General features: G+C 36.8%; 1 protein-coding gene across 1 annotated transcript; it reads left to right on the top strand.

Moving 5' to 3' along the window:
- Window positions 1-384: 384 nt before the first annotated feature.
- On the top strand, window positions 385-3,176 carry LOC100268050 (laccase-15). The gene is made up of 6 exons (XM_002267664.3): window positions 385-570; window positions 756-907; window positions 1,167-1,411; window positions 1,504-1,632; window positions 1,947-2,897; window positions 3,036-3,176. Exons 1-6 carry the CDS (start codon window positions 385-387, stop codon window positions 3,164-3,166), a joined length of 1,794 nt encoding a protein of 597 aa, XP_002267700.2. The 3' UTR covers window positions 3,167-3,176.
- The last annotated feature ends 7,966 nt before the right edge of the window (window positions 3,177-11,142 follow it).

The following is an 11,142-nucleotide window of genomic DNA, read 5'->3' as shown; positions in this document are numbered from 1 at the left end:
TAATCAAAGAACACTGAACGTCAATACACATTCAAATCACTTCCTCTTAAATTGACACGTGGAGAGGAAATATTGTATCCGAGAGAATTATCATGACTATATAATGAATCATATATGTAAGGAGTACAGCAAAGGTCGTGTCACGTGGTCAAAGAACATTCAAATCACTTCCTCTTATATTGACACGTGGAGAGGAAGTATTGTATCCGAGAGAATTATCATGACTATATAATGAATCATATATGTAAGGAGTACAGCAAAAGTCGTGTCACGTGGTCAAAGAACATTCAAAACCAATACACATTCAAATCACTTCCTCTTATATTGACACGTGGAGAGGAAGTATTGTATCCCGAGGGGATTATCATGACTATATAATGAATCATGAATGAAAGACATACAGCAAAAGTTGTAAGAAAATTGAAGGAGTTGTGTTTAGGAAAAGAGGAGGCTTTTATTCCAGAGAAGATGTGGCTGATCATGAAGGTTTTCCTCTTACAAATTTTAGTGTTTCAACTTTTTGGTGGTGGCATCCATTGCCAAGCTTCAACCAGTCGGCATACTTTTGTGGTAAATGCTATATATAATTATGGCTTTAACGTCACCTTCTGATCATAATATTTAGGGAGCAGTATGGCTCTCATTATCAATTTTTAAGTGGTTATACACTTGCATGAATGGATTGATGCAACCATTCATGCATGTAATATTTCTTTTGGGATGAGGTTGCATGGTTAACTTTTAATTGGTTGCAGGTGAGGGAAGCTTCATATACAAGGCTTTGTAGCACCAAGAAAATGTTAACAGTAAATGGACAATTTCCGGGACCAACTATATATGCTATGAAAGGAGAGACGATCATTGTCGACGTTTATAACAGGGGAAAAGAAAATGTCACCATTCACTGGTAGGTCTTGGGTGTGTCTCAGAGAAAGAGTGACGACAACATGCCTACATGGCATGCATTCTTTTATTTCTAAGAGGGGGCTGCAATATATTGCTTTGCAAATAAAGTCAAATTTAAAACAATACTCTAGGGTTATTTGCTTTAGTTCCATTGAAATATAGTTGATGTCGCTTATTACTATGATAATATGTTGTTGCATGCCATCTTTTGTTAGTTCGAAAATAAGTACTAGTTTTAACATATAGTTATTGTTTTGCAGGCATGGGGTGAACATGCCTAGATATCCATGGACAGATGGTCCCGAGTATATCACACAATGCCCAATTCAGTCAGGGTCAAAGTTTAGTCAAAAGATCATCCTTTCCTCTGAGGAAGGCACTTTATGGTGGCATGCTCACAATGATTGGACCCGAGCCACCGTTCATGGAGCTATAATCGTCTATCCCAAGAATGAAACCAAGTATCCTTTTCACAAACCTAATGCAGAAGTTCTCATCATATTAGGTATAAGTGTTGTCAGTTTTAAATGTTAATTTACATATTATGAATTAACCAACAAAGCAAAATCTAAAATTATTGGAATTGTTGAAATGCAGGACAATGGTGGAAGATTGATGTGAATGCAATTCGAGATGAAGCGCTTGCAAGTGGAGCTGACGCCAATGCCTCTGATTCTTTATTGATAAATGGACAACCCGGTGATCTGCTTCCATGCTCAAAATCAGGTACAAATTAAGTTTAACTTCCCATTTAAAAATTGTACACGATTTCATTTTCTTGTGTGTTGACCATATTACTTTTTCTTATTAACATCAACATATTTAAAGCTTAATGCTAAGAAAGAGGAATATAGCTATGAGGATGGTAGAGCCATGATTTAACACATGAGAAAAGGCTAGTCCAAATATAATTTTGAACTATGGAGCCAAATTTACACCCCTAATCAATCAATCACTTCATAATTGGTGGATCCTCAAGGAAACTTTTTCTCTTTCTTTTTGCTAGTCATAAGTATACAACTTTCCCTTTCTAATTGCAGACACATTCAAGCTAACGGTGGATCATGGAAAGACCTATCTACTTCGCATGATCAATGCTGCCTTGCATGAGCCTTTCTTCTTCTCCATTGCCAAGCATAAAATGACAGTGGTTGGAACAGATGGTAGCTACACGAAACCATTGACACAAGATTATATCACAATATTTCCTGGCCAAACCTTTGATGTCTTACTAGAAGCTAACCAACGCCCGGATCACTATTACATGGCGGCTATAGCTTTTTCCCTTGCCCCGGCAAGTCGTAATATTTATGATAACACAACCACCACAGCTATTGTACAGTACAGGGGATACTACACTCCATCTTCACCTCCCTTCTTGCCTCATTTACCTGCATACAATGACACAAATGCATCGGTTCAGGTCATGGCCAGCCTCCGAAGCTTAGTAGATGCGGAACATCCTTGCAATGTCCCATTGAGCACGAGCACTAAACTGATTTACACTGTTTCTTTAAACTCGTACCCATGCGTCAATGATTCATGTGAAGGGCCAAATGGGACACGATCTGCCGCAAGTATAAACAACATAAGCTTCCATACCCCTACAATTGACATATTGGAAGCTTACTATTATAACATTAGTGGTGTATATGAAGATAACTTTCCTAGCGTTCCACCAGTGGTGTTTGATTTTACAGCTGATTATCTTCCATTACTCTATCAGTTGCCGAGCACTGGAACAAAAGTAAGGGTGCTCGAGTATAACTCCACAGTGGAGATTGTTTTTCAAGGGACAAACTTGGTTGGAGGGGCAATCCACCCCATGCATCTCCATGGACACAGTTTCTATGTTGTTGGATGGGGATTTGGGAATTTCGATGAAAATAGGGATCCTATGCGTTACAATCTGGTGGATCCTCCCCATCATAATACCATCTCTGTTCCTAAGAATGGTTGGGTTGCAATCAGATTTAAGGCCTCCAACCCTGGTATGTTGCAAGCACTCATGTCCTCTATTAAAAAAAAAAAAAACAACCTTGAAACTACCAACCTGCATACCAAGGAAATATTTTTTCTTAATATTACAATTAAGTTAGGTGTAATGTTGTGTATTTTCTTTATTGCAGGAGTGTGGTTCATGCACTGCCATATAGAAGACCATTTGACTTGGGCCATGGCAACTGTGTTCATAGTGAAAAATGGTAAACACCCAAAAGCTCAAATGCTGCCTCCTCCATCCGACATGCCACCATGTTGAAGCTGCAAAGAAATAACATGCCAAAGATTTCATTGAATATCCGTATTATTCAGCTTTCATGATTTATTTTATGTTCAATAAATGCAATGCTAAGATGCCTCCCAATGCCATGTCCACAATAGATATATCTTGATTTGACAACTTTTGGCCATCCCAATTTGTTTAAAATATCATGTTGTATTAGAGTAATTGACTTATTCTTATATTTTTAAAATATCTAAATGGATACTTGTGAAAAAGGTCATGAAATGGTTTGTTTAATTTTTTACTTTTACATCTAAAAATATTTTACAAATAAGATAATTTTTATGAAGTCTTATACAGTTGAGATAAAATCAATTCTTTTTTATTTATTTATTTTAAATTAAAATAAACGTTTTTTCCTAAAATTAAAATAATTTGTATATAATTTATATTTTTACCTTTTATTTTAATAACAATATCACAAGATCTACACTAGGATAAAGGAAAAAGGAAAATAAAATAAAAATCACCCATTTCATAATTCTATTTTTCTTTTTTAACATAAGAGGTTCTTTCATGTTTAATAAAACTTTTACAACATCAACATTACCCCTTAAAAATTATTACTTTAATTTTGATTTTGATTTTCAGTTAAAGCAAAAAATATGAAGCTATCCCAAATTTGACCTTACCATCCACCTAATTAATTTTTATAAGAATTTTTTTTTTAATATTTAAAAGGGCTTTTATTTATTTATTTATTTTTAAGTCATTCCCAAATTAAATTTATAAGAAAGAAAGAAAAAGTTTGCTCCATATTAGAAAGAAATACAAATTTTAAAACATGGATTGAAGTGATTATAGAACTTTGTTATATATTATATATTTAAAATTAGGATCTCCTAGTTTCTCTCCTAATTTCTTACAATTCCAATCTTCAATATTCATTCTTTATCTAAAATCTAACATAAGGAATGGTTGTCCACTCATAATAGAGGACATGAAATATAATTCTGTTTTAGGTAACATCAAATTCAATGCATTAGAATCAAAGAGCAAGTGAGGATCCAAATTTCTCCCTATGCATGGTATTTGATAGTGGTCCATGAAATTTGTTTCTAATCAAAGCATTTCCATTATCTAAAATTTTAGATGGTATTTTTTTTTTTTTTTTTGTTGAATAGAAAAAGGTAAAATATATGATTTTTTCTATTTAGTAAAAAATAACTTATTGATATCAACAATATTAGTAAATTGAATCTATTGATATAAACTCCTTTAGCAAACTCAATGATTAAACCTAAATAATAATATTTTTAATACTTAAACTATATTCATATTTAATATTTGGTTTTAATTTTACATTTTTACTTCATTTTATTATTAAGTCCCTATTTTTAGGTTTAATACATTTTTTTTTTAATATTTTCTCTTAATTTTTAGATATTTATATCAAATATTGGAAGATGTCTTTCTATATAATTAGATACAATTTTTTTTTTTTTTTTGTGGGCATAATTACCATATATTCCCCACCCTATGATTGCCCTATGGTTGTGTGGACCCTCACCCGATCCACCGGACCGACGCGACTCGCTTTTAAAGGAAAAGAAAGAAAATGAAAAAAAGTTGGTGTTTTCCAGTTTTGAAAAACCCGCCCCCGGTGAGGAACGGTGTTGTTTGGAGTTGCCACTTACTTTTTATTTTTGTTTTTAAAATGGGGAAAATTAAGTAAGAACAAAAACCCCTAGTGACCCCAGTATAGAAAAAGCGGTCAACGAAAACTAGATTCTAGGTCCGGGGATCAGGTTACCCATTGGGAAGGTACCTCATGCGAGGTAGCACCCCTCTAGGCCCGAAACTCGGTTTCTACTAATGAATTGGGTATGTGGGAGCATATGGGTCAAAGGTCAAATGAAACCCTAGGCTAAATAGATGTCATGGATCACACAATCCTAATTGGTATTTGGCATGCATATGAATTCAACCAAACAAAACAATGGGTGCTTACCTGTGGTCCCTAGCCAAGCGCTGCATAAAAGGTCAGCCAAACACAAGCAAACACATAACAAACATTCAAGATTAAGCACCATGCAAGCATATGAATTCAACAACCAAAGCCAACGATGCGTACCTGTGGTCCCTAGCCATGCGCTGTAGCAGAAGGTGAGTCAGTCACGCAACATGTATTCAAAATCAAGCATCAAAGATTGTGCCAAAAAGGAAGATAGCTGGTTGAAATGAGGTAAGGGACTCCCCAAATGCCATACAAATCGAACTAGACTCATCTAGACCACACCACCCATAACTTCAAAATTGCCCATACTAACTGAAATCAAACACTGACTTAAACCTTCAAGATGGCTCACAAGTGCCCTATAGCAAATGGGTTTGAGCCCCCATGGATAAGGGCTCGAAAAATGCCAAAATCGAGGGCTACCTAAAGTCCTCCAGCAGAACAGGTTTAACTAGTTCTCAACTGGTACAACCTTAGAAGAATTCCAAAATTTTTCTAGAAAACTCCTAAATGAGTGAGGATTCAAACAAAAGAAGCGACACTCAATCCCGAGCCCGGATGAGTGAGAACCAGACAAAGAAAGGCAGGTGTTCCTTATGGCTGAAAGAGTCAGCCAACTATGGTGCTGAACCGATTGAACACCAGTTCATCCGGTTGATAAAAAACCCAAAATTTAGTCAGAGTGTTCCTAAGTGATTAAGGAAGCAAACAAAAGAAACGGTTCTTAATCCCGAGCCCGGATGAGTGAGAACCAGACAAAGAAAGGCAGGTGTTCCTTATGGCTGAAAGAGGCAGCCAGCTATGGTGCCGAACCGGTTGAACCGGTTCCAAACCGGTTCAGCTGGTTGGTAAAAAATCCCTAATTTGGTCAGAAAGTTCCTAAGTGATTAAGGAAGAAAAAAAAAGAAGCGGTTCTCAATTCCGAGCTCGGATGAGTGAGAACCGGACAAAGGAAGGCAGGTGTTCCTCATGGCTGACAGAGGCAGCCAGCTATGGTGCTGAACCGGTTGAACCAGTTCCAAACCGGTTCATCCTGTTGGTAAAAAATCCCTAATTTGGTCAGAAAGTTCCTAAGTGATTAAGGAAGACAACAAAAGAAGCGGTTCTCAATTCCGAGCTCGGATGAGTGAGAACCGGACAAAGGAAGGCAGGTGTTCCTCATGGCTGACAGAGGCAGCCAGCTATGGTGCTGAACCGGTTGAACCGGTTCCAAACCGGTTCAGCCGGTTGGTAAAAAATCCCTAATTTGGTCAGAAAGTTCCTAAGTGATTAAGAAAGACAAAAAAAGAAGCGGTTCTCAATTCCGAGCTCGGATGAGTGAGAACCAGACAAAGGAAGGGAGGTGTTCCTCATGGCTGACAGAGGCAGCCAGCTATGGTGCTGAACCGGTTCAACCGGTTCCAAACCGGTTCAGCCGGTTGGTAAAAAATCCCTAATTCTGTCAGAAGGTTCCTAAGTGATCAAGGAAGACAACAAAAGAAGTGGTTCTCAATTCCGAGCTCGGATGAGTGAGAACCAGACAAAGGAAGGCAGGTGTTCCTCATGGCTGACAGAGGCAGCCAGTTATGGTGCTGAACCGGTTGAACCGGTTCCAAACCGGTTCAGCCGGTTGGTAAAAAATCCCTAATTCGGTCAGAAGGTTCCTAAGTGATTAAGGAAGACAAAAAAAGAAGCGGTTCTCAATTCCGAGCTCAGATGAGTGAGAACCGGAAAAAGGAAGGCAGGTGTTCCTCATGGCTGACAGAGGCAGCCAGTTATGGTGCTGAACCGGTTGAACCGGTTCCAAACCGGTTCAGCCGGTTGGTAAAAAATCCCTAATTCGGTCAGAAGGTTCCTAAGTGATCAAGGAAGAAAAAAACAACAATCATGTGTGGCCTTTATTATCCACACCCAAGCAATACAATCTTCATATCAAAGGGAAGAAAAGATGATGAGGAAGGAGAAAAAAGCATATGAAGACGAGGAAGATAAACTATAAGTAAAGAAAATTCATCGTGCTTACCTCAGAATCTCCACCAAATATGATCCGTGCATGCCGATGATGACTTCCAAAACTGAGAGGCTAGCACTCTCCTCTTCAAAAAAACCACAGTGTTGAAGCTTCTCCCACACTCTCAACTCAGGAGATGCTACTGACCTTTTGTTCTTCTCACCAGCAGGATTTCCCCTCTCCAAAATGTCCAAGCTCCTTTGCTCTCCTATCCTTTTACCTTTTATACCCATACCCCTCTTAGCATTTGAGCCTCCTGGGTTCCTTCCCCTTCAGCACCGAAATTCCCTTCATCAGCATGGGAACCACACCCCTCATTACTTCTCTTAGACTTACAAGGCCAGCTCATTCCCTTCAGTTTTTTTCAGCTTGCTTCACCATCAAGAATGCATATAGATTCGTGGTGGGCTGCAAGGAACCCAAACCAAGGCCTAAAATGGACCCACAACATTGCCCAAAACCAATCTGGAGCTTATGGTCCTGAGCCATGTAGGATTTGGGCCTCAAAATTACTAGAATTAGTGTTTTACCTCAGCTGACTCAATGAACCGGCTGAACCGGCCGAACCAGATGCCAACTGGTCGACCCGATGGAGAAAAATTCTGAAAATTTGACAGAATGTTCCTAGTAGAGTAAGGAATCCATTAAAAAAAACGGTGCATGATTCCAAGTTTGGAAGAGGGAGATATGATCAAAACAATTACCAAAAATCAGTGTTCTACACCGGCTGACCTAATGAACCGGCTGAACCGGCTGCCAACCGGCTGAACCGGCTGCCAACCAGCCGACCGGTTGCAAAAAATTTTGAAAATTTTACAGAATGTTGCTGGAAGAATAAGAAATCCATAAAAAGAAACGGTTCTTGATTCTGAGTTTGGATGAGGGAGATACGATCAAAACAAGCCCGAGTGCTCCGAACCTCAACATGCCCCTATAACCCCAACTAAGCTAAAACATCGGGATGACCCCACTTCCTTCCTATAGCGTGATGTGAACGACTAGGAAAATGGCCATGGTGACCCTCCTAAATGAACCACATATGCACCACAATGGACCACACACAAACCCACACGAGGCTCGGACACCAACTAAGCCCAAAAGGGGCCCTAGTGGTGTCATATGCGAACGATGGGTGGATGTGACACCAGAAGGATAAATGCCAGTGTCGAGGGACAAAATTGAGGGTCTACAGGTTGACACATCACCTAATAAGAGAGCTTAACATGTTCTAGCCATTTTCATGCTAAAGAGAGATCCACACATTGCTGCACATGCCCAAAAAGTCAAGCAAAAGTTGACTTCTAGCCTTGACTAGCTGCCACCAACTGTCCAACCTTGCCTCAAGGTTCATTCATCTTTCTTATCTTATGAATTGGTGTGAAGATAACTCTATATAAAGGGAGGAATGCTGATTGAAGAAGGGAGTAAAAATATGATGTAAAATAGAGTAGTGGATGTAGAAATGCAGGAATAAAGAGGAAAAATATATAGTCTTACTGTAATTCTTAATTTTTATTTATAAAGATTGTGTTTAGTTTTCAAAAAATTCAAGGGAAAAGAAAAAAAAAATTGTGGAAAGTTATTTTCCTTAGTTTGGGTGACATCAAAAGTATGATGGAAAAAAATATATATATAAAGGAAAATACTAAAGAAAAAATTGTAATATTTTCCCTACTACTTTCCTTAAAAATTAATTAGGAAAATAAGAGAGAGGGAAGGAAATGTTGGAGGAAATTTTATCAAGTTCACATTATCTTCTTCACCGAGTCTACAATTCACCTCTTCACTAGCAGCTATGGGTTCCCACCACCATTGACCCTTTCAATAGCCAACGCCATTACTTCAACCACCTTCTAATGCCTTCAGAAACCAACCCTCTTTTGGTACACAAGTTCCCATGGGTGAATTGCATTCTTCAAATCTAGTCAATGTGTCCGAATCCATGTCTCCGTATTAGGTATGGACTAAAGTCCTCTCTCTTAACCTCACACCTTGATGTTTTGTAGATGTAGGTTTTCTCTTAATGAACCCTATTTTTTTTTTTAATTTTTGGAAATCTAAACACCTGAATTTTGTAGATATGGAAAATTTGATGCTACTATTTGGAATTGGATTTGAGTGTTTCTCTTGTGCTTGCATTTTTTAATTATTGTGCTTCCATTTGATTTTAAATACAACAATTTTAATTTTTCATTTCATACTGCAAGACTTAATAACAACAATAAGGACAACATGTTTGAGGAATTACCTATAAGAGAATTTAACACACCAATGAAGTTATTGCAATAACCAAAGAAAAATTAACTTAAAAAGCCAAAAAAAAAAAAAACAAACAAACAAACAAAAGGCATGCAAAACAATTATAATAATAGTGTTGTGGATTGGGTATGAGAAAATTATAGAAGAGAGAGCATTCTTGATGTGGTAGATTTGCAATTGAATGGGATTTTCAACAAGGAGCAAGATGTCACTTCTGTGAGCTTTTTATCTTACCTTATTGCGATTTGTCTTGTTATAGCTTTTAATGTTAGCTTGGGCAGTGAAAACTTCACAAACTAAAACTATCAACTTGTCCTCTACAACTAGATAATTTCTTTCTTAATAGAAATGTAGTAAGTATTATTAGCAAATAAAACTAGGGTTTTGGTGGTATAGTTTTTCCTCAATACTTTATTATCATGATAGAACTTAGTAAACATATCTTAGATCAATTATGTGATGTTTACAAATTCCCTATTAAAAATTCTAAACAACTTATCCAACTTTACAAGCCTTCTTACTTAATTAATGCACAATCAATTACATATGTTTAGAAGACTATTCTCTTTTGTAGTAGCTCTCTAGATTATCCTAGGAAAATTTCCTTTGTTGTGGAAGTCTTTAATGCATGCATGCAGTTAATCCACTTGAAGCTAGCACTGTATTGAGAAGGTGCTTGAGATAAGCCTCTGTATTGAGCTAATAAGTAATTCCATCAATTTCAAACTAGGTTACTTTCATTTGGTCCCCAAATCTTCAATTTGCATTGTTTGACAGCCTAACTAGCCTTGGATAATAGTTCATAGGCAACCCCACTAGTAGTTGTCTCAAATTATACTAGAAAAGGGTCTCCACAAACTATTTGTAAACCTTCTCGATAACAAAACTTGTCATGCATGTGCCATTGGTTCTTTCTACTTGAATTACTCTATTTTGGCAGTACAATGAAACTAGAGATTAAACTAGTTTAAGTATTTGACTTATGGAAGCTTCAACCTAGATTACTTACCAAAAGTGGACTAGCAAACAAACCCAAGTAGTGGAGGAGTAGGACAAATATAATTGCTTGGATTTTGGAGTGCTATGGAGAATCTTGGGACTTTGTGAGTCAAACCATGCTCATCCAAAGCCAACTTAGCTAGGCTATAGTTTGGTGTTGGAGGCCTGAAGCCTAACTCCTATGGCTTTATTACAAATTAAAAGTTGCTTATGGCATAAGCATGATCTAAAATTTAAGATTCTTGTACTTTGGGACTTAATAATGATGATCATATAATTTTAAGTCACAAGCACCCAATATGTCAATAATACTACTCATTGACTTACTCCCAACAAGAAAATAACCCATAGGTCTATTCCTACACATTATTTTTTTAAAAAAATAATTGTATTATTTGTAACAAAAAATTTATTTTTATCTAAAATAATTTGAACATTTTATTTGTATGGTCAATGTGGAGAAAAAAACATATAAACTCAATATTTTTGTCTAAACTGAGTTAACTAAACTGAATCAAATTGATATTAAGTTGGATTAGTTTGAGTAAATAAATAAATTTATTGTACTTTAGTTAAAACCAATCAACTCCTATTTGATTCTTGGATTGGTTAAAAACTAACCTAGCTAAATGTATCTATCCCTAACTTTGTGTTCTTATCCTAGAACAATAAATCCTTTTGGTTACCCCATATACTCTTAATTTTTATAACCACTCAAAGAAAGATAATCTTAACATTCATTTGATA

This window comes from Vitis vinifera, chromosome 18 (genome assembly GCF_030704535.1).
Source record: "Vitis vinifera cultivar Pinot Noir 40024 chromosome 18, ASM3070453v1".
NCBI lineage: Eukaryota > Viridiplantae > Streptophyta > Magnoliopsida > Vitales > Vitaceae > Vitis > Vitis vinifera.
The sequence above is the reverse complement of the archived record's forward strand: the minus strand, read 5'-3'. Positions and strand labels throughout refer to the sequence as shown.